Source organism: Cyanistes caeruleus, chromosome 3 (assembly GCF_971803275.1).
Source record: "Cyanistes caeruleus chromosome 3, bCyaCae1.hap1.1, whole genome shotgun sequence".
Taxonomy (NCBI): domain Eukaryota; kingdom Metazoa; phylum Chordata; class Aves; order Passeriformes; family Paridae; genus Cyanistes; species Cyanistes caeruleus.
In genome coordinates, this window is record NC_141703.1 from 19,151,988 (window position 1) to 19,172,573 (window position 20,586).

The window sequence follows — 20,586 nt, forward strand, 5'->3', positions numbered from 1 at the left end:
GTGCTTTTAAAATCTGTGTCTATCTTGATACAGCCAAGGATTGTGAAGGCCAGTGCTCTAAGTCCCGCATGTGGTTTCAATGACAAGAATTATGTTTCAATTAATTTCTACTGAATGTGTTATCACATTTGTAGGAACTCAGTTCTCACTGAACTGCTATTTCCAGAGCCAAAGTGTCTAAAACAGTCTAAAGAGACATCCTTCAAGTCTGCAGAAGAACACCCAATGATACAGAAAGGGCTCCTCTCCATATGTTGTCAGTGCTCCCACCTCTCATTATACGCACACTTAGCACCCTCAAAAATACTAATTAAGCACAAACAAGATGTTTTAGACAGTCAAAATCACACATCCACACAGCAGCCACTGTGAACTTTATTAAGAAAAGAAGTGTTTGCCAATTAAACTGCAATGACTTCACTGACTTTCCCATTTAGTTGTAGAAAATCAGTTCTTTCATACCGGCTCTGGAAATCATTTATCGCCAGGTAAATGCCAAATCCCTGGCAGTGTATGGTCAGCTTGGAACCCTTTCAGCTTTACCATGAAAGGTCTATATACACCTTTGCAAAATGCAAAGTCAGCAACACATCTTTCATTCAAGCAACAAAGTCATTTTTGAGGCAGATGTCACACTAGCCAAAAAGCAAAGCCACCTTTACATTAAGCAATCCTTTCTATCATGACCATTCCACAAACGACATGTAATTTGTGAGGAAAACAATCCATAGGATACCAGTAACAAATTCTCTTCATATAACTGTTTAGTCAAGTCTTATTTCTCAGGCAGGAGAGGCTGAGCTACAGTGAAACACAGGTGATTTATCTTCATGAAAATGTCCTGTTGCCAATGCATCTGCTTTTGCCTCCTTTGCTTTTTATTACTCTGTGTAGTCCTGTGCAGTAAAGCCAGAACAAGGCTTCTTCATTCATCTGGAGTCAGATTTATATCCAATCCTCTGATTGACCCACACCACTGTCTACACACGTCTGAAAAATAGTTCTCCATTCCTAAGTAATCCAACCATCACAAAGATATTTTCCAATGTCTTCAACTCCAGAAGCTGTTTTAATTCCTTTTTCATCTTGTAGCCATGTAGCAGAATAACATTGTCACGGGCTATGTATAGTAGGATTTAATCCTTATTAATAGCTTCAGTAGATTGCCCGAGGATTTTTAGTACTGTAGTAGGCTTCACATGCAGCTACATAAGCAGATTCTGGGAAGAAATCATCATGGTATTCTGCTAAAAACCTGAGAAGAAAGCACACCAAAAAAAAAGAACAGAATATGAAACATTTAAGAGAAAAGCTATTTTCAAATTATTTTTTAAGCTCAGCAAAAACACAGCCTGGGAATTAAGAATTATTACTCTTTGAAATTTGGCATGCAAAGGATTTGCCCTATTTTTTTTAAGTTCCACATAGTGAAAAACAGCCTTCTCTTATCATTCTAAAAAATCCAACCAACATTCAAAAAAATTCCTCAAGCTCAATAACAAAACAAAATTCAAAAGTTAATGCTACACCAAAAAAGAAGTCAAAAAACTAACACAGAAGGGAAAAAAAATTGAGATCTTTCTGCAACTTCTGTAAGTTACCTGCTCAGCACACTATTTTCATTTACATCCAAACCAGTACTTTCAGTTATCACTGTGTCAGTATCTTATACAAATAGCCATGAGCCATTAAGTCCATCTGTATCTTTTAAGGCAAGCAAAGCTATGATTTTTCATGTTTCACGTGCCTGTGCATTTAGGGTCTCCATCATTTAGGAGTACCTGATATAAACATGGGTTTCAATGACAAAACACATCCTTCACAAATTCAGTTCCTTAATTTCATATTTGATGGTCTTCAAATACTATCCAAACTGCCAAGCACCCAATATTTTATGATGTTTTCCCGCTCTGCTAACACACAACTGTTTCTTTGGTTTAGGAGTGAAAATGAAAATAAACAGTGCTGCTACAAACACCAGTAACAGCTAAAATGACTTCAAGCTCTCCGTTCCTTCCTTTGATTTCAAAGACACTGGGTGTATAAATGGGGCAAAAGGGCAAAATGGTTACTAAACTCAAGATTACAATCAAGCTGTACTTCAGAAAAGAACACAGACCTTCAAAAATACCTGGATATAAAAGATCAGCATCAATAAACATGGCAAAATGCTAGCAACACATTTTAAGAGTAGGAAGCAAAAGAAAGAACAGAAAACTATGTCATTTACAGAATCTGTGTTCTCTCAAGAAGCAGTGGCTGGGGTGATGACTTCACTAATGGAAGCTGAAAACATCAGTTTTGCATAGCCAATACTGTGGACATAGAAACTCCAAATTAAAAAAAAAAAGTACCAGTGAATGCCATAAAAACTGCAGGCCTTCTCCAACCTCACCCACTGCTGCACTGCCTGAACTAAGCATGTCCTTTGAATTAAACAGAGCCAAAGCATCAAAGAATACTGGCAAGATCCTCTAAATAAAGCACTTTAAATGTAATAAGAAATAAATTAATTGCTCAGAGATCATAGAAAATGGTGATAATACAAAACTGCAGATAAATTAAAAAGGATTGATTTTTCTCACACACCCCCAATCCTTGCACTTGAACACAGGCATCAAACGAGTGCTAAACTGGAGGAATAACTAGTTACAACCTACTAATTCTAGAAAAAGTAGTGAGAAATATAATTTTTTTTAGAAGACATCAATCTTTCATGGCATCACTGTTAATTTAGAAGGCACACTGTCAACTTCTTCCATACTTCCTTATTACACAGCAGCTCTGTAATTAACAGTATACAGAGGGACCTTAATGGTTTGTGATGCAAAATGTTTCAAACCACTAAAAGAATATCGAAATTATAGCAATTTAGAAGTTAATAAAATACCCAGGTCATCAACTGCTATGACCTCTGACTTTAGTTAGCTACAAGCCACTTTCAAGGATGAAGAGTTGAAGCAGGTGTGAAAAAGCCTAAAACTTAACAGACTTGAACCTAATTTTGAATGTACTTAGACTGTATATGGGTAAGATGAGCCACAAGTGGTATTTAATTAATAATTCTTCATTAGCACACATTAATGACTCCAAGACATTAAAAAATTACAGGGGCTGATTAAAATCTTAGTGTCTTTGGATAACATTCAGTAAAACACAGTACTAAGAGCCAGATCATACAAGGGAGGATGTTCTAAAAGAATCTGCAGAGGGCATTTGGGCAGCTCACTGTTCCAAGAATTGTAATGGCATGTAAGGGGAAACAGGCTCATTTTCTCTTACAAATTTCCTGACTTTTGCTTAAATCATCAGTCATGCATGTTAAAGTGACAGCTGGTACAGATGAGAAATTTTAGCTGAGATTCTGTGCCTTGGAAAAAAAAAGGCAGAATGCACACAGTCAAACAGTCAAATATATACCTTCCTGTTCTTCATGTAACAGTTGTGAAAAGCAAAATATCCCAGAGCTAGGAAACACAAATTCTTTTCTGCAGAGAAGTAGGAGAAAACTACTGAAGGAACACAGCTTCTGTCCTAGTCCCTTCTACATCTGTATACAAAGAGCAGGGGCCCTTCTGAAGCTGCTTTCTATTCAAAAGACATCACAGTGCAGAATGCTGGCAAAGAAATATTATGAGTATCCTAAGACTTTTGCCTACTGGATATTTCACTGTTGTTTTGCTCTTGGACAAGCTAAAACAGCACCAAGATCAATCACACTGTTACCTGCAAGTCATGAGCCAAGATTTAAAGACAGAGGGAGCTGTAATTAGCAGACAGAGCCAATGCTTAGCAATAGATCAGAAAGCACAATGCCTATCGAGCTATTCAGAAATTGTTCCATTATTTTTAACTTACAAATCTGATCAATTCAGTCACCTGTTGCATTATTGCCTTTTTAATTTTTATACCTTTTATGGAGTTCATATGCATACATCTACACAGTGAGACTGCTGATGAGCAACCAAATTCTGGGACACACAGTCCACATTGATTTGAGACTGCATGCATTTTTCATCAAGAACAACCTCAAAAACAAACTCATGCTTTACACTCATGCTTAGAGCACAAAGGTAACATGGTGCAGTGCAGCTATTTTCCTCCATACCATAGGTTCCTAGAAGAGCAACACTTCAGAAAGGTCTAGAGGTGCTGGAGAAAAGGAAAAAAGATGTGGGCAACTTAGGAATTCTCCAAGCTATGTTCTGATTTTCAAGTGTGGGTGTTTTTAAGCAAGCAATGGCCTCACAAATACACTACCATCTGACTGACTTAGGCAGATCTACCAAAAAGAACTGAATTATCACTATCTACATTAGAAGGCCATTTGACACATCATGAACATATCAAGAGTCACTGAATTAGTATGAGTTTTAAGAGCATCCTCTGGTGGGCCTTGTCTTGACACCACCAACACAACTTATTATCAGAAGTCTCTGAATGAAGGAAAAAAAATTCTATTAAATGTCAACTACCACCACATGAATAAACTTAGGGACAACCAAGAAAGTGTGAAAGTGATAAAGAAAGGAAAACTAGTTTTTAGAAAGTTACCCTCAAGCATTAAGGTATAAGAAGACAGAGTCCAAAGGAAAAGTTTCCAGGAAGGTGACCTTACACACTTCTGCTACAGTTTCAAAAGGAAAGCAGATGATGACTTTGATGAGATCAGTGACCTGATCTAGATGCTGTTTGAAAGGCTACTGTAACGATCTATTTAAATTCGCTGGAAGACTATCATGGATCCTAACTCTATGAGTCACCTCATCAAAAGAAATGTCATTTGCAGATTAGGAAGTTACCTCATCTCTGACACTACTACTCAAATGTAGGATTTGAAAACTAAAAGGCTTTAATTTAAAAAAACACAAAAACATATGCCACTATCTGACCCTCACCCCTCCCCAGTTTATAGGCCTGTCTCCATCTGGAAAGCTGCTCAGGGCAGAAGATGACATTTCATCATAACCCCACTGCAGTCAACAGAAGAAGTGAATTGAAGTTTCAGATATTTATTCTAATAGCCAATGTCTCAAGAACCATGCTGAAGGAGTAAACTAGCCTGTTTTGTTGACTGGACTCTTGTCACTCATTGATATACAGAAACTGAGAGATGATATTCCTTGGCCCTGGCCATTTAAGAGAAAGTGTGGAAAACCCTGAAGACACCAAGCTACCATCATAAAATTTGCAAGAATCAGATTGAGTGAGTGAGAATTAAATTCTCCCAAAGACCATTTGGGAAAACAGACCTACAAGAGCTCAATACAGGAGTCCTTGGTTTGTCTTGAGGATGAAGACCCACTACGTGGCCAGCCCAGCACAGTTCCCTAGAGCTGCCTTCTCAAAAAGATACCCTAACACATTTGAAGTATTTGGGGCAACCTTTCAATTTAGTTACATGATCCAAACCTCAGCTATTGATTAGCAATATTCTCATTCAAATTCCTAGCCACCTGATGATCTGGAAAGCAGAAGGAAGAGGAGCAATACACAGGGTGAGTTTCAGGAACAGTTTTTGGCAATGCAACAAAACCTTAGTCAAGGAGAATAAGCATCAGTGAGCAAATTCTGCAGACCAAGCAGCCAGCAAAGCCCACTGAAAGTACGAACCTGCACAATACTCCCTAAGAAGCATTCTACCTTAAGGTACCAGAAGTTGGAGAGGGCCCAAAATGGCAATTACCTTTCTAACCATTCAATGAATACAGAAAAGCCCCAAAAAATGGCAGTAATGCCCTAAAATATAGCACTGTGCAAAAAGAATTCCTTCAGTTCAAGGTGTTTAAAAACTTGGGAAAAAATGTTGCTTTACATGTTTGCGCACTGTAAATCCATATTTCCATTTATACTCAGAAACTTGGTTTTCTCACATTTAGGTTCCAATTCCACAAAGTTTTCTAGTGTCTCATAACAAAGTAATTCGTTAATCCAAAAAATAAAGAGAAAAAACCCCAGTATAATTCAACAATATTAATCAGTTCATAATACAATATAAAAAACACTGGCACAATTGCATTCTTTTCCATCTTTTAGAACGTGATTTTTAATTATTTGTCCTTTTGCAACTGAAGTCAAAATGACTCACAATGAGCAGAACTCTACCACAAAGCAACTCTGCCTAACTAAAGATGTCTTCTAATCCATTTGCCATGTGCAGTGCTTAATTTTTTTCATCCTCAGACACAAATAACCTCTCATAATTGTACATTAGCACAGACTAGTGGTGATAATTCACCACTGCAGCTGTATATAATAAAATTACTACACTCCAAATGTGCTGTCAGCACCAGAGATCTTTCTTGAGGTTACTTGAAACAACTTGTCATCTTTGTATATACGCATTTTATTTTACAGCCCTCTAATTTGGTCACATTTTGATTTGGCTGCCTTCTCAAAGAAACTCAACAGTATCAAAATATTTTTCTACTCATGGAGCAGAATGGCACAACAGATACAAGCAGATTTTAGCACATCAGGAAAAAAAAGAGATCTAAGCTTAAAGTAAATACTGAGTTTGAAATATCTGTGGGATTTTAACAAAACTAAAATATTTGACCGTTACCTCTCCACAATCTGAAAAAATACATTGGCCTCATCTGAGAAAAACTTAATAGAAATTTCAGATTCAATATTTTAGAAATATTTCATCACTTATTCATTCTTTTGTATTTCAAAGTCAAAATATCTGTCTATGCCTTTTTCTACCACATCATTTTGCCTTTTTTCCTAAAATGCAAATGACATTCACTGAAATTACCTCCATGAAGATGGGTCTCACTCTTGTAGAAACAGACATACTGTATCCTCCTAACTTCTACAAAGCTCCTGTTGGATAACAGACCTGAGATGAGGTCTCTGAATCCAAAACAGTTTTCTAAGCCAGGGCAGTGTGCAAATTAATGGAAACAGCAAAACAGAAATAGGCACCTTCCTGCCAGTCATTTCTCATCACTGAGATAACCTTTGGAGGCATGTTAGGCACCTTACAATGCCAGAAAATTGTAAAATAGAGCATATGCAGCATTTATTTCAAAAGTGGCTGAAATAATAGAATTAGTTTAAAGCTAATACTTCCTCTTACTCCAAAGCTATTAACAGGCAAGAAGATTTAATAAGGGGTCTTTCACTAGTCAGATTACCAGTTAGCACCAGTAAGCACGACTTAAAGCATTAGCTTCCACTGCTTGGTCCTGAGAACTACATGAGAACTAAGAGAAATTCAGTGAAACTGTTTCTTTTAGACTCAAGTCTATTTTATTCTTTTAGAATAAAGTCTATTTATTCTTTTAGACTCAACTGTCTCTTTTAGATTGCAAGTACTATGAATTATTTCAGAACTAAATAATTAAAGATTCAGAGTTTTGTACTTAATTTGAGCAACTGATATTCTTCTGCAAATTCTATTATTGAGAAATCAACTTTCATGCTCTCCATGAAGAAATTTTCATTTTGCACACTCGTATAAAGCTGGACTGAGCACAAAGGGTAGAGCTTCTACTTAATAAGTCAAAAAGATGCATTTCATACATTCCTTAAAAATATATGTTGTCTGGGAAATTGAGAAAAATCTTGTCTAGAAGGAGTCTGAGGGCATGACTGGAAAATATTATCCATGTAGCATCTCAAAGATAATTTAATGCATCTATCATGTCCTAAGTAAACTCAAGGAAACAAGCTTTCAGAAAAAGTATTACATTGCGTAAGTCTCAGTTTCTCAGCCCACAGGAGATTAATAGTACAAATGATAAACTAAATTTTAGCCACAAAATCATACTGCAAAATTAAATTAGTATCTATGCAAGAACTAAATCAGTTGTGTACTGCATGGAAGTTTTATTTAAGAATATATAAACTACTTATGCTTGGACTACTCTACCTAGATGTCAAAGAAGATTCAGGAGTAGTTTTATTAATGCAAGCAGACCATCAGTCCTTTGTCTGCTATTAGAGAAATAAGGAAAGGAGAGTACTTCAGCTTCTCACTCAAGAGCAGCTCACTAAAAAAAAAAAAAAATAAAAAAATTAAGCAGTCCTAAGTAAACTGGCTGCTATTACCTAATGCATACAGACCCTGTAGGAAGTTCTTACTATTCAGAAGTTAAGCTGGAATGGAACGGATATAAAATATTTACCATAAACATCCATTAATCCTGTCATTCCCAAAAAAGAAAACACAGAATGTGAAAACTGAAGAACTAGTACTGATGACTAAAGACTTTTAGCTTATTGTATTCTTCATGTATTTGTAGTTTTGTAGATTGCTAAAGCATGGCTGTAGTTTCTAGTATTTTTTCTATCTTTCATCCCTACATTTAGAAATGATAAGCTAACCTTATAAACACATTCCTAAATATTGTTTAGTCTTATTCCAAGAAGAGAACAAACTACACAGGCATTCTGTTTTCCAACCAGAATCTGGACCACACATCAAAAAAACGGGGAAAAAGAAACCTCTAGGCTACTTCCAGTAGGGCAGGACCCCAGCCATTATTACCTAACCACCTAACCTTTTAATTAGACAGTATATGGTAAGCATACTAATTGACTAACCCTAGAAAAATTGAATAGAATTACCATACCATGTGTGATTTTTTGCAATTTCATGTACCTGAAAGCTTTCATGTAATGGTTTCCTTTTATATTCACTCTAATGTTGTTGGGAACATCTATTCTATTTTCCAGGCATCAGTACAAGATGTCACCTCAAACTCAAGTTTTCCTGTGATTAGGAACAGGTAAGGCAGAACCATTTCTGTGATAAAAATCAAGAATGAACAAGTGTCTAGAAAATGTAATTGTTTGACCACTTTCAATGACAAGCAGCAACAAGAAATAAATACCCAAATTAAAAACTTTTCAAAGCACCATGTGAAAACACATTGAGAAAAAAACACCTAGCAATTTGCACTAGTTTCTGTTGCCCAGTAGCATAGCTGAAAAGGAAACTAAACTAAGAAAAGTATTTACTACAAAGCTACCTAAGACCAAATGCTTCCAACAGTAGTAACTAACTTAGAAGGTTTCTTGACAGTGTCAAAAAAGAAAGTGCTTGGAAAAGTACAGCCTTCAAATACTTTGTTGCAACATATATGTGATATTATGCTTGGCTTGTGGGGCTCATTTTGGTTTAGCTGCAGCAGGTTGTGTACTTGGAGGACTCTCCACCACAACACAAAGCATGGAAATGGGGAACTACTGAGAGATTTGCCTCCAAAGCACAGTTCTAGCTCCCCTAAAAATGTTGACATGGAAACATGATTTATTTTTATTTCTATTTATAGATGACTACACATTCCAGTGAGATGCTCAGATGGGAGAGTAAAACACATATAGATACTATCACTAGAAATTTCAGTTCCCTTAAGCAAACCTTACCCAATAAGCAGCCTTTATTATCTAGGGTGTAGGGGACATGTTTCTCCTTTAGTCTATTCTGCTCCACCAAAGCTTATCCACAGAACAGATATGAAAACACAGTATTAAGACACTAAAGTACAAAGATTGCTCTGATCAACACTGAAGAATCTGAACAGGCAAAGGCCTGATAAAAACTGATCTGATTCACAGTGAGTTAAGCTCCCTAAGAAATATTCATTTCAAGCAAAATCAGTCTTCCAATAATAAGCTCTAATTTTGTTCTGTTTAATTCAAAGGTATTTTGAATGCCAACAAGGATCTGACAAAAGAGATGCAAGCTGGAATCAGTAAAACTTGACAACTAACTGCTTCCAGAGTAAAACTGTGTATTATAAAAACTTTGACATTGGAAATATCTTCTATTTTCAATAAGCAATTAAAGTAAAAGCATTTTAAAGTTTTCATGTCCCTGATCTCTAATGCAAGTTCTTTTTATGCTGGTGTAATACTACATCTCCTTTCTGTAAGTGGCTACTTAAGTCACTGACCAAATTTCAGTTACAATTTCCGTATCTGCTCCATTACCATCTACAACACCTTCTCCTGAAAGTTTTCCTTGGTAATTTTATTTTCCAGTGTACTGACACTGCACAACAGTGCCAAGACTATATCACATCCTCAATGTCATGCAGAAATACTAATTACAGTACCTGATAAACCAATCTGATCATGGCGCAGGTATGACCTTACTGACCCCAGTGGTGGAGCTAATGTGGTCAGAGAGAGTTGTGTACCTCTACAAACCACTGCACTCTATCACACAGAAACTTTTCTGTTCAAAATTCTGTTAAGACAGACATTTCTTCTAAAAAACCACCATAAATAAAAAAATGTTTTAAAGCCCCAAAAACCCTATTTCTCCCCCTGCTAATATTGATACAACATCAAAACTGTCAAGATCATGCTCTACAAAAATACCAGTGCAGACTCTGCATTTCTTTATAAAACATGCTACTTTCTAGACATATTCTATACACGCTATTCTATACATATCAACAAACTTTCACACTTACATCAATGTGTTTATCAAAATTCAAAGTAGAAAATTCAGGCTCCCTTCAATTGGAACTAAAGAATAAAACCATCTTATATTCATCTTTGCTCAAATTGCTATTGTTAAAATTGTATACTAATTTTATCATATTCTTGTAGTTATAGAAAATGAGTATCTTATTTTAAACCCCCTTTGCCATTCCAGGACATTTAGATCCAGGTAACACTAGAAACACTGCTGCGCTACATTGTGTCACGTTACCTCAGAAACATCTCGAAGTGTTTTAATAAAGCCTTTAAGTTTTTTTCAGGAAAGCACATCTTCCCCAGTATTTCTGGTAGTTTTACTGCAAAGAAAAGAAATAATGTTTATACATCTTCTTGTAAATGCAACTTCAAATTACTTTTATTCGCTATACAGAAAATATAAAAATTTCTCACTACAGACCCCACTTTTCCTTGCAAGCTACCTTAGATCTCTAAAAGCCTAACTAAATAGAAACATGCTGAGAAAGTGCATGCTGCTGGGTTTAATGATGTTTGATAGTGTACTGGAAGTAACGCTGCTTTGCTTTTCTTAAATGAAGGCTTACAGAGCCAATAAAAGATAACCAAATCTATGAGTAGCCTAAAAGTTCCAAATAGATTAAAATGGACATTCCTCCAAAAGTAAAAAGTAAATGTAATATAACAAACAGAAAAATCACACAGATATCAGGACTGGAAAAAAAATATCAAGCAACTTTGATTGAGCAGAGAATTTTGCATCAGTTTACCAAACATCCTCAGCAAATGTTGAGATCCATAGATATACGAGGGAGGTGGTGGTTGATCACTTGGTGGATAATTCTCTGGCATCAATTTCCAGGACAAAACCTACACATAAAATATGAGAATACTGGTTATGAAAACTTTATAACATCATAAATTATTTAATCTGTACAGAACTTTAAATTCAAAATGAAATAAGTAATACAACAAAATCTTTTCTTACACAGCCCTACTCTGAGGTCCACAAAATATTTAATCATTGAATCTAGAACAGTAATATTAAAATCTGTTACCTCATTCAATTCATTGTTTCTTCTACCTTCAAAGCCAGTAAACACCGTGCTCCCTTCTTTGCTAGGAGTCAAAGTTATAGGTGAAGACGACCCACTATGGACAGGGGTTTCTTCAAAACAGAAGGAAAAACGAAACAAAAGAAATAAGAAAAATTTTATTACTTGGAACTGTAAGCCATTAAATGCATCTAAATCCTGCTGCTAAAATGTTTGAAGTCTTAAACACTGAAATTCAATAAAGGCTACACTAAGACACTCAGAAAAGCAGCTCCTCACATTCTGTGAAAAAACATACTGACGTACTCAAGTAGTGAGACTATTGCTTTGTGTTTCTCTCTTTGGTAGTAAGGCCTCAAAGAATTGATACAAGAAGTAGTGACTTCCCACTTCTATCATTCAGTTCACAGTCCACGCAGTATTAAAAAAAGAACAGTACTTCATACTTCGTTTAGACCAACAACATAAAGAGAAAAACCTACTTTTTTCCAGGTGCAAGAAGAGCTTTGGCATAGAAGCTGGTGTCTCGAGGTGCCGCCGTTTAGGTTGTGGGGATGCGCTGCTCTCCGATAACCTGTCACAGTTGGAGCTGTGGCGTGTCGAACGCCTCAGCGACTGCAGGATTTCGGGTTCAGCTTTTCGCCTTTTCGGTGTGGCTGGCTCCCCTGTGGTAGGCTGGCTGTCAGTTGATTGAGGCGTGGGTGGATTCAGCAGAGGAGGGCTTGGGGAAAGTTCCTCCTGATTTCTAGGAAATTAAGGCAGCTTTACAGAACTGAAGAGGTCAGGCCTCTACCCACAAAAGAAATTCTTCTAGTTTCACAGATCTTATTGAACACTTAATCAGATAAGACAGTCTCCTCCCAATAACTATTAAAGTACTGAGGCCTTCTATTAAACACTATTCCCTGGAAGTATACTTAACTTCAAATTAAACTTAAAAGCCATGAATACCACATTCTCCTAGCATTTGAGATAAGCAGTATTAAAATTCTTATATCTAACCTACCTGTTAGTATTTGTTGAGTTTTCTTTGATAGGAAGAAAGAATTTTGATGAAGTCACCTTCTTAAATTGAGCTTGTTCATAAGGATAGAGTAAAATCAAGGGAAGTGTGAAGTCAAAGGTTATTCTCAGCCCATCCACCATCTCTTTACATAGCTCGACACTACAGGGGAAAAAAATGATGAATTTCAAAGTTGCATGGCAAAATATTTCAGCATCGTTGAACAAAACTGCTCTTTAATACAGTCCGTTAACATCATAACTACAATATGCTGATTCAATCACTAAGTAATGATAAGCAATTAAAAACACACTTAAAAAGATGGTGATTGCTCTTGTTAACTTCAGAAATACAAATTTTTTAAAAGGTCTACTTCATAACCTCGAACAAAATCACACAACTGTTCTGTTGTGTTCACTAAACTAATAAAATCTACTTCAGAATAAATAAAGTTAGTCAAATGTTTTTCAGGTAAATATTATTTTAGTTTCCACTATGCTGAAAAAAGAGGCACCTGCCAGAACAAGTACTCAACAGACTGAATCTGTCTAGAAGGCATAAGCAGAATTTGACCTACAGCCACTAAGATGCATTTAAGGCTGTGTTCAAGAGGTATCCAGTGAACCAACAAAACCAGATATATTTGCATTGGAGAGCAGTTTCCAATGGTCTGCTCTGGTAGTCAGAGCACTACATATGGAGGCTACCAGGAATTTCAGTTTTGGATCTGTGTAAAAGACTGACAATGTTAGGTGATGAATACATATTACAAGTAGAGCCAAGAACACAGAGTGCAGCACACCTGCAACACCTCTCACCTTTGTGAAGGTATTCCCCTCCCATGTTTCAAGTGCACATATGTGTATGGTAACAGAATTTGATTCTGACAAAATGATCCATGTTAGAAATTCCAAACCTCCAATATTTCAAAGCATCTACTAAAACTACTACACATGAATTGGGTCAGGGGACCATCATGTGCAGAAATTCTCTAAATCCAAGAAGGTTAATAACCTTCAGTGTTAGAGCAGTAAGGAAAATACAATGAAGATGTCAGCTGAATCCCTCCTACTTAAAGATCACTGAAACTATACCCAATTCTTTTACTAAAGCACTGTTTTTATTGAAGAAGTTACTTAAACTTGTAAAAATCATAATGTGTGTAAAACCTTCTGTTCATATTTGTGATATTTCATCTAGCCTTTTGTTTGGGAGATTATTCTACAAAGAAGGAAAAGTGTCAGATTAATCTGTCAAAGAATTAATGACATCAACATAAAACAAGACACTCAGGCTAAAATATTGCTAGGAATAGCATAATTACACACTAGTGAAATAGAACACTAACACAAGTCAGGATTTCTCTTTGATAAAATAACAAGATTTCACCCCATTGTACTTAGATAGAAGCAGTCTCATCTAATATCAAAAATCTTTTAACATAAGAGAAAAAAATCCCCAAAACAATCAACATCCACCACACTGCAAACATGCATGGTTAATACATTTGCAACATGGTATAAGAACATACAGCTAAACTAAGGAAACAGATTAAGACACAATCAATTTCAAGGAATCAGGATTTGTGTTACCGTTTCCCTACATACTGACTCCAGAATTTAAAATCATACGTCCATTTCAAACAAACAAACAACTTGCACATGGAATTCTTTATACGTTTTTCTATTCAATTTTTATCCTTTTTAAAACTTGAACCTGTTTATCTAAGCAGCATATATAACTCTTATATCACATATGAAATTCTTCACATTGATAACAGCAACACATTCTTCTAAAGAGATCCCAATAAGAACATCCATGATAAAACAGGATATTGATACTTATGCATAATGACTTCTCAGAGCACAGGGACTCTCTCACTGATAAACAAATTATCATTGTTACCCTACTATAATTATCTGTCAAATACTTTGAGCCCTGTAAATAGACATACATGACGGTACAGGCTCACAGAAATGAACAGCCAGAAAACAGAACACAGAATACAAAGTCATTCTTCTTGTGACAACAGCAATGGACTAAGAATTACTTACTTCTTCTCTGGTGGCACGTAATGAAGATTCATATTAGCATGTGGAGTCATCTGATGGTGCCGAGACCTTTCGTTGGCTGAAAAAGCAGCATTAATTGCAAAGTGTTTTACATATGACTCCAAGATGGTTATAATATTTGTCTGGCAAGGAAGCTTCACTAGCTGAAAAAGAAACAACAAATTCATGTCTTATAAAAGCAGTAAGTATACCAAGTTAGAATAGGAGCTTGTAATGTACCAACTAATTTAGTAAATGTCTAGTGCCTAAAGCAAATTCAGGACTGTATCGTTTCAACCCTTAAACTGCATTTTATCCATAAAAATATCAGGAGAAATGAGAAATAGGGTCAGATTAACATGTCTGCTGCATTTCCAGCTTTCAAAAGAAATTGGCATTCTAAAACAGAATCAGGTACCAAAACAACACATTTTTAAATATGACAATCCACTATTATAGCACTCTATTCTTCACCCTGTCTGAGCTCAACATGAAGCTAAAAAGATGAAGTTAAAAACCTCCAGGAGGTGCATAAAGAAGAACTACTTTTGACATCCTCCTCACACCCCCACACAAATTAGAGTCCAAATTTTTATTTCATACCCTTTTTCTTCTATTAATATAGTAGCAGTCTTCCTCAAGTTTCTTTTTCAAGACTTCAGGAATTTCTATGCTTATTGCTCTTTCTTCCATGTCCCTTTTTGTATGAGTGTCTTGTTCTTCTTTCTACAACAGATCAGTGAAAGAAAACAATATATTGGCTGTGAAAAAAGAACTTCAGTAGTAAAGATACAAGTGGATAAGAGCTTAATGTAAACTATTTAAGAATACTGCTCCTGAAAGCAAATTCATTTTTTTTTAACTTTTTTTTTTTTTTTAATTTAGAATTCTCTGAAGTATTTATCTAAAAAAAAACCCAGAAATTTGATAGGTGCTACTGCTTCAGATCACCCACGCTGTATAGTTAAATTCCACACATCTTCAGATCAACTCTTCATGGAAGAATTTTTTTTTTCTTGAAAACAGTCTTCTCTACGTTTTAACTTAAGACCAGGGTTGACATACCTGTCTCACAGTAAAATATAAGACAAACATCCTGCTGTTAGTAGGGTTTGTCCAACCTGCATAGACAAGTAAACTTTTACAGCACCCACAAAAGTGGAAAATCTAGTCTGCTACATTTTCTCTACATAAGCCTTTTGTGTAGAATGAGAGAAAAAGAAACAAATGTGTATTTTTAGCATTATATCATACAGTTCTATAAGAAAATTACACTGTATAATTTTCAAAATCTCAACCACAGTAAGCACTGTGGTTTACTTATTTCTTATTCCTTAATAAAAAGAATAAGAAAATAAGGCTTTTAATTCTAACTAAATTACCAGCTGTGGCCTATATTACATCTACTTCAATTTTTCCAGAGTATCAAGCACATATGTTTAAATGTTATTAACTTAAGGAACACATGAAAATACCATTTCTGTCCTCTCATCTATGTCACTTTCTTCACTTTTTATTTCTTCATCTGTTCCTTCATCACTGTCATCAGAAGAAGAACTACTTATAGCTGCATAAAAGAGATTTCACATATGATTACATTGCATATTACATGACCAATCAGTTTGAGGCCTCAATGCAAAACCCCCCCCAAAAAAAACAACCCAAACCACTGAAAAGGCACAACTAGCTTGTTATATTTAATAAGGATGAATAATTCTAAATGAATTAAACATGCATTATTTACAGCCCACTACAAATATTTTAAACATGTAAGATTAGTTTATAGGAAGTATTCTTGCATCCTCTCTAATTGAAAAACACTCACTTTTAAAAGCTCCCTACATTCCAGAACACCTACATTTTCATTGGACTTTAGTTCTGCACATGGAATTAACATATTAATCATTCAATCAAAAGGCATGAATCTGTGCGACAACAGTTCCCAGATCATCAGTTAAGTGCCAGCCAATGTTCCTGCTGGCTTTCTAGTCACAAAGGAAAATGCAGGAAATTAAAGATCAGGCTTGAAAGTGAAATCAACCAGTCAGCTGACAAGAAACAGACCTTTGTGTGAGGTAGACTGGGGAAAAAAATAATCTTATTTCCCTCAAAACCACAGAAACACTAGCAGGGAAATGTTGTGTTTCCTAACATCAAACAAAGAAAACTGAGGGCTTCTCACACCTATTAATACCACACTAAAGAAAACAGCATTAAGCTCTGAAACCACTGATTAGAATAGTTGAGTAGAAGAGATGCAACGAGAAACCTCTGGAATACAAGAAGAAAACTGATATTCTAACTTAACAGATGCTTAGCATGAAACATAGTTCTCACTCTTCATATGACTGCCTTTGGGCCATGATACTCTCATAGCAAGTGACACCATGCACTTCTCCCCCAGGTCAAGGCATCCCACCAGTTACCAAAGGATGAAAACAAGCTCACAGTTTTCGCTACTCTCATCATTTTCTTCAGCAGGAAGGCTTTTTAAAACAGAGTCAACACCAGGCAACCTGCAACGTCTCTTCTTTCTTCCCTTTCTTCTCCTACAGAAGAGAAAATGGTTCACTGACATTTCAGTAATATTACTTCACTCGTTCATCCTAACTAAATTTGACTGTGTGCAAATGCACAGGAAACCTATGTTTGAGTTATTTTTATTAATTGATGTTGAAAACATTTGGACAATATTTATTTGAGGATATCCTAATGCCTGTACATTACCTCATATTCATGTTCTCAAGCAGCTCCTCAAGCCATGGCAAACCAATATTAGATTATTGCACTTGGCTCAAAAATACTTCAGGTTTGCCTGAAGTATTTTGCAAGTAGAGTTATTTGGGAAGATACAGATCCAATACACAGGCATTTCACAGCAGTAGTTAAAAATAACATATTTACTGAGTTGTTAGTCTTTTATTGTTAGTAACAATCCACAGGTCTCTAGCTTAGAGCAGCTCTCTAGAATGTACTGACTGTATTATGTACATATCTACCACCTGTAATGTGAGCTCAGATGCCAAGCTCAGTTGTAGACACCTGGATGTATCTGTCTGAATCTGAAAATGAATCTCATTTATTTTGAGGCCAAAAGGATTTCTTACATGCGAGCCACAGCCTTCCGTGCCAATTTACGCTGTAATCTGCGGTTTTCGTCTGTATCCCGAAGAACATGATCTTCAGCTGCCCATCTATCCCAGCTATGGACAGGTCAAAAGAAAATAAAAAATGAGTATGAATATATGCCACTCACACTAACCAATGAATTAATATACTTTAAATCTACAAAGGACTCATTTAACGTCCTTCAGAAGCAACATCTGCATCACAAGGTTTGCATTCCTCTCTGTTCACATGGCTTCAACTCTCACATTGCCATCTAAAATCTCTCAAGCTTTGACTTAACCCACAATAGCATTTCTAGCACTGAGACATGCTAACAGTTACAATCAAGACACTGCACTCATCTACAGGCGCTGATGATCAAACAATCCAGGGCTAGATTTAACAAAGCATAAACCTTTATTAATGGAAACTTAAGTGTCATAAGTATATGCCAAGACAGATATCCCATAAGATTTAAACTCATGCCTATCAGAACGATTCACTGACATTTCTGGATATAGACCAGTGTCGACAAGTATATTAAAGGTGTTTACAAAAACAAAAATACTCCTGCAAACATCAGTCCTTTGATATTCTGTGCAAAACCTGTCTTTGCAGAATAAAATAGAAGAACTGGAAGAACTGAAGCCACACATATAGGTTCTTACCTTCTGTTCCAACCGTTAAAATGGATCAGATATTCTGGAATCTTTCTGCCTTTCTCATCTTTTCCAACAATAATGTCAACAATCTGAAACAAATATTGAATACTACTATTGGATAATATTTAATTTTAACTTAATATTGAATATTAAAAAGCTTGAGAGAATGTAAGCCTTTGGGTATTTATAAAGTTTATGCACAAAGAAAGAAAGGAAAATGAAATACACTTGTTATTCTGACAGTTAATATTGACATGAACATAAAATATATGTTATAAAATATACTAATTATCAAAAAACCTAGTGTTCTTGTTGATTACTCCTAATATTACAGACTATTCACCATCTTTGTCCTATCCTCAAATGTCCCATGCTTTTAAGACAGACAAAGGGAGACATCAAATACTGCAGTAGCACAGTATGGATATGGATATGCAGATTTGGGCTACTAACACTTTCTCCCCTGTGCTGTCTCCTCAAATCCCCTAAGCAGGAAATGCAGTTCTCTATACACAAATCTCAAAAACACTGCTCTGTTGAACACCACAAATTCTCAGCCACAAACTATTAGTTGGCTTTGGGAATATGTCAACTTTTGTTTTCTTCCATTTTCACGAATATGCAACAACCAATGTGAAAGGGCCTGCACCTCAGAAGAAAAAGATGTGGTGGCTGCACTTGAGTAACCTTCAATAGACCATATATCAGTACTTGGGCTACAGTGATACTTTAATCTGAGAGTCCAGAATTTAAGAACTATTAATGGATTCACAGAAAGTTATTCTGTTTAGGGTACTTGACAGTAAAGAAGAAAAGGTGCTATACATTTTTGTACTCAGGTTATAGGCTTATAGGGATAGAAACTACATCTGCCAGGTTGTCAGGACATGGGAATAAGTGTACAAAGAAAAGGGCAGTGCAAAATATTACAGGATGGTGTCATTCCTAATCAAAGGTATTGGAGAAGAACAGAAAACTAGCAAACCTGCAGCAAAAAGGTACTAATTTAATCAAGAATCCAGTTACCACACCTCCCTTTTTATCCCCCTCTATAAAAAAAAAAAAAAAAAAATCCCAGAACTCTGTTTCCAAGTCGGACACAGATGATTTACGATTGAAAAAGAATCTTGTGTACCACTGATACCCTAAAACACTGTATTTACATAAAGCTCTATCATTACTATCACTACTCTTAAGGTCAGCCCTGATTGAGGCAGTCATTTCTTACTGCAACACTTATGGCCCACCGAGCACTGTTTACTATCCTATTTCCCTACACTTCCCTGCACTAGCGGTACCACTTGAACTTTTCTAAAAGGCAGAAGGGCGGGCAATAAGCGCGGAAAAGCGTGACAGGAAATAAACCCAGCTACGCTATAAAACTGCAGGGGTGGCAGTAAGACTTCAGAATTACTTTGCAGGTGTTCAGCCGACAACGGAAGGCTGAAGCGCGTCCGACACTTGCAGAGCTGCCCGGCGGCTCCGCTGTCTACCTGCCGCGACAGGCAGGCCCCGAGAGCGCGGGCCCCATCGCCTCTGCTCCTCAGCGCGGGGAAGGCCCCGAGGCTCGCAAACAGCTGCTACGCGCACCCCCCACCCCCGCGGCTCCCGGGAGAGAGCTGAGCTCCACCGGGGGACCGGCCCGAGCCGCCCGCAGGGAGCAATAACGGAGGAAGCGGCACCACCTCGCTTCGTCTCCCTGTCCCGTGGCGGCCGCCGCCCCGCGGCCTCCCCGCCTGCTTCCCCCTCCCCGGGCCAGCGCCCGTCTCCCGCAACAAGTGCAGCTGCCGGCGGAGCCGCCTCCCCGGCCGGGCCCACAGCCGCTTCCCGCGCCGCCTCCCGCCCGGGGGCGCGCGCAGCGCCCGGCGGGAGCGGTAACGGGAGAGCAGGAGCCGTAACGGGAGCGGGCGGGCCGCGCGCCGGCCCCGCCCCGCGCCCTCCCGCCCGGGGAGACGCGGGAGGGGGAGGCAGGAGCGCGCGCGGCCGGTCACCTTGGCATCATAGAGCACTTTGGCTTTGGTGGGGTCGGGCTCGAAGCAGAGAACTCTCTCTCCCCGGTGGAACTTAAATTTCATTCCCCGCGAGGTCATTTGTTCATCATGGCGCAAAGGAGAGGAGCCCCGCCCGCTCCCGCGGGGAGGCGCCGCGGACGGCCCGGCCCCGCCCCGCCCCCGGCTCCTCCGGCGGGGGCGGGCGGCCGGGACGGAGCGGGGATGCAGGGCACGGCTTCCTCTGCCCTCTGTAGGGGAGCGGCGTTCGGCCCCGGGCGCTGCGGGGACGGGCCGTCC

The 20,586-nt window shown here is 37.6% G+C and overlaps 1 protein-coding gene across 8 annotated transcripts; it reads right to left on the reverse strand.

Annotated features, from left to right (window-relative positions):
* Positions 1-328: 328 nt before the first annotated feature.
* MSL3 (MSL complex subunit 3) lies at positions 329-20,561 on the reverse strand. Of its 8 annotated transcripts, none has more exons than XR_015284204.1 (15): positions 20,290-20,465; positions 18,305-18,387; positions 17,636-17,731; positions 16,977-17,077; positions 16,004-16,095; positions 15,132-15,254; positions 14,532-14,692; positions 12,481-12,639; positions 11,957-12,219; positions 11,478-11,587; positions 11,190-11,289; positions 10,676-10,760; positions 8,612-8,755; positions 7,880-8,000; positions 329-1,255 (listed from the first exon to the last, which is right to left on the reverse strand). XR_015284204.1 is itself a non-coding variant. In XM_086880089.1 (14 exons), the coding sequence occupies exons 1-13, from the start codon at positions 20,386-20,388 to the stop codon at positions 7,913-7,915; spliced, it is 1,560 nt and encodes a 519-aa protein (XP_086736215.1). In that variant the 5' UTR covers positions 20,389-20,469; the 3' UTR covers positions 329-1,255; positions 7,880-7,912. The 8 variants fall into 8 exon arrangements, 6 of the variants coding, with proteins under 6 accessions (XP_086736215.1, XP_023774134.1, XP_086736219.1 ...); XR_015284205.1 differs by lacking the exon at positions 329-1,255 and adding an exon at positions 6,761-6,828; XM_086880089.1 differs by lacking the exon at positions 8,612-8,755 and having other exon boundaries at positions 20,290-20,469.
* Positions 20,562-20,586: the final 25 nt, after the last annotated feature.

Bases quoted from the DNA above. Each gene is read 5' to 3' on its own strand.
- MSL3 (XM_086880093.1), bottom strand. From the start codon at position 20,388: ATGACCTCGCGGGGAATGAAATTTAAGTTCCACCGGGGAGAGAGAGTT. The intron at 16,096-16,976 runs GTGAGCTTGTTT...TCTTTTATGCAG, and splicing joins TGATGAGAGTAGCGAAAACT to CTATAAGTAGTTCTTCTTCT. The intron at 12,220-12,480 runs GTAGGTTAGATA...TTAATTTCCTAG, and splicing joins AACTCAACAAATACTAACAG to AAATCAGGAGGAACTTTCCC.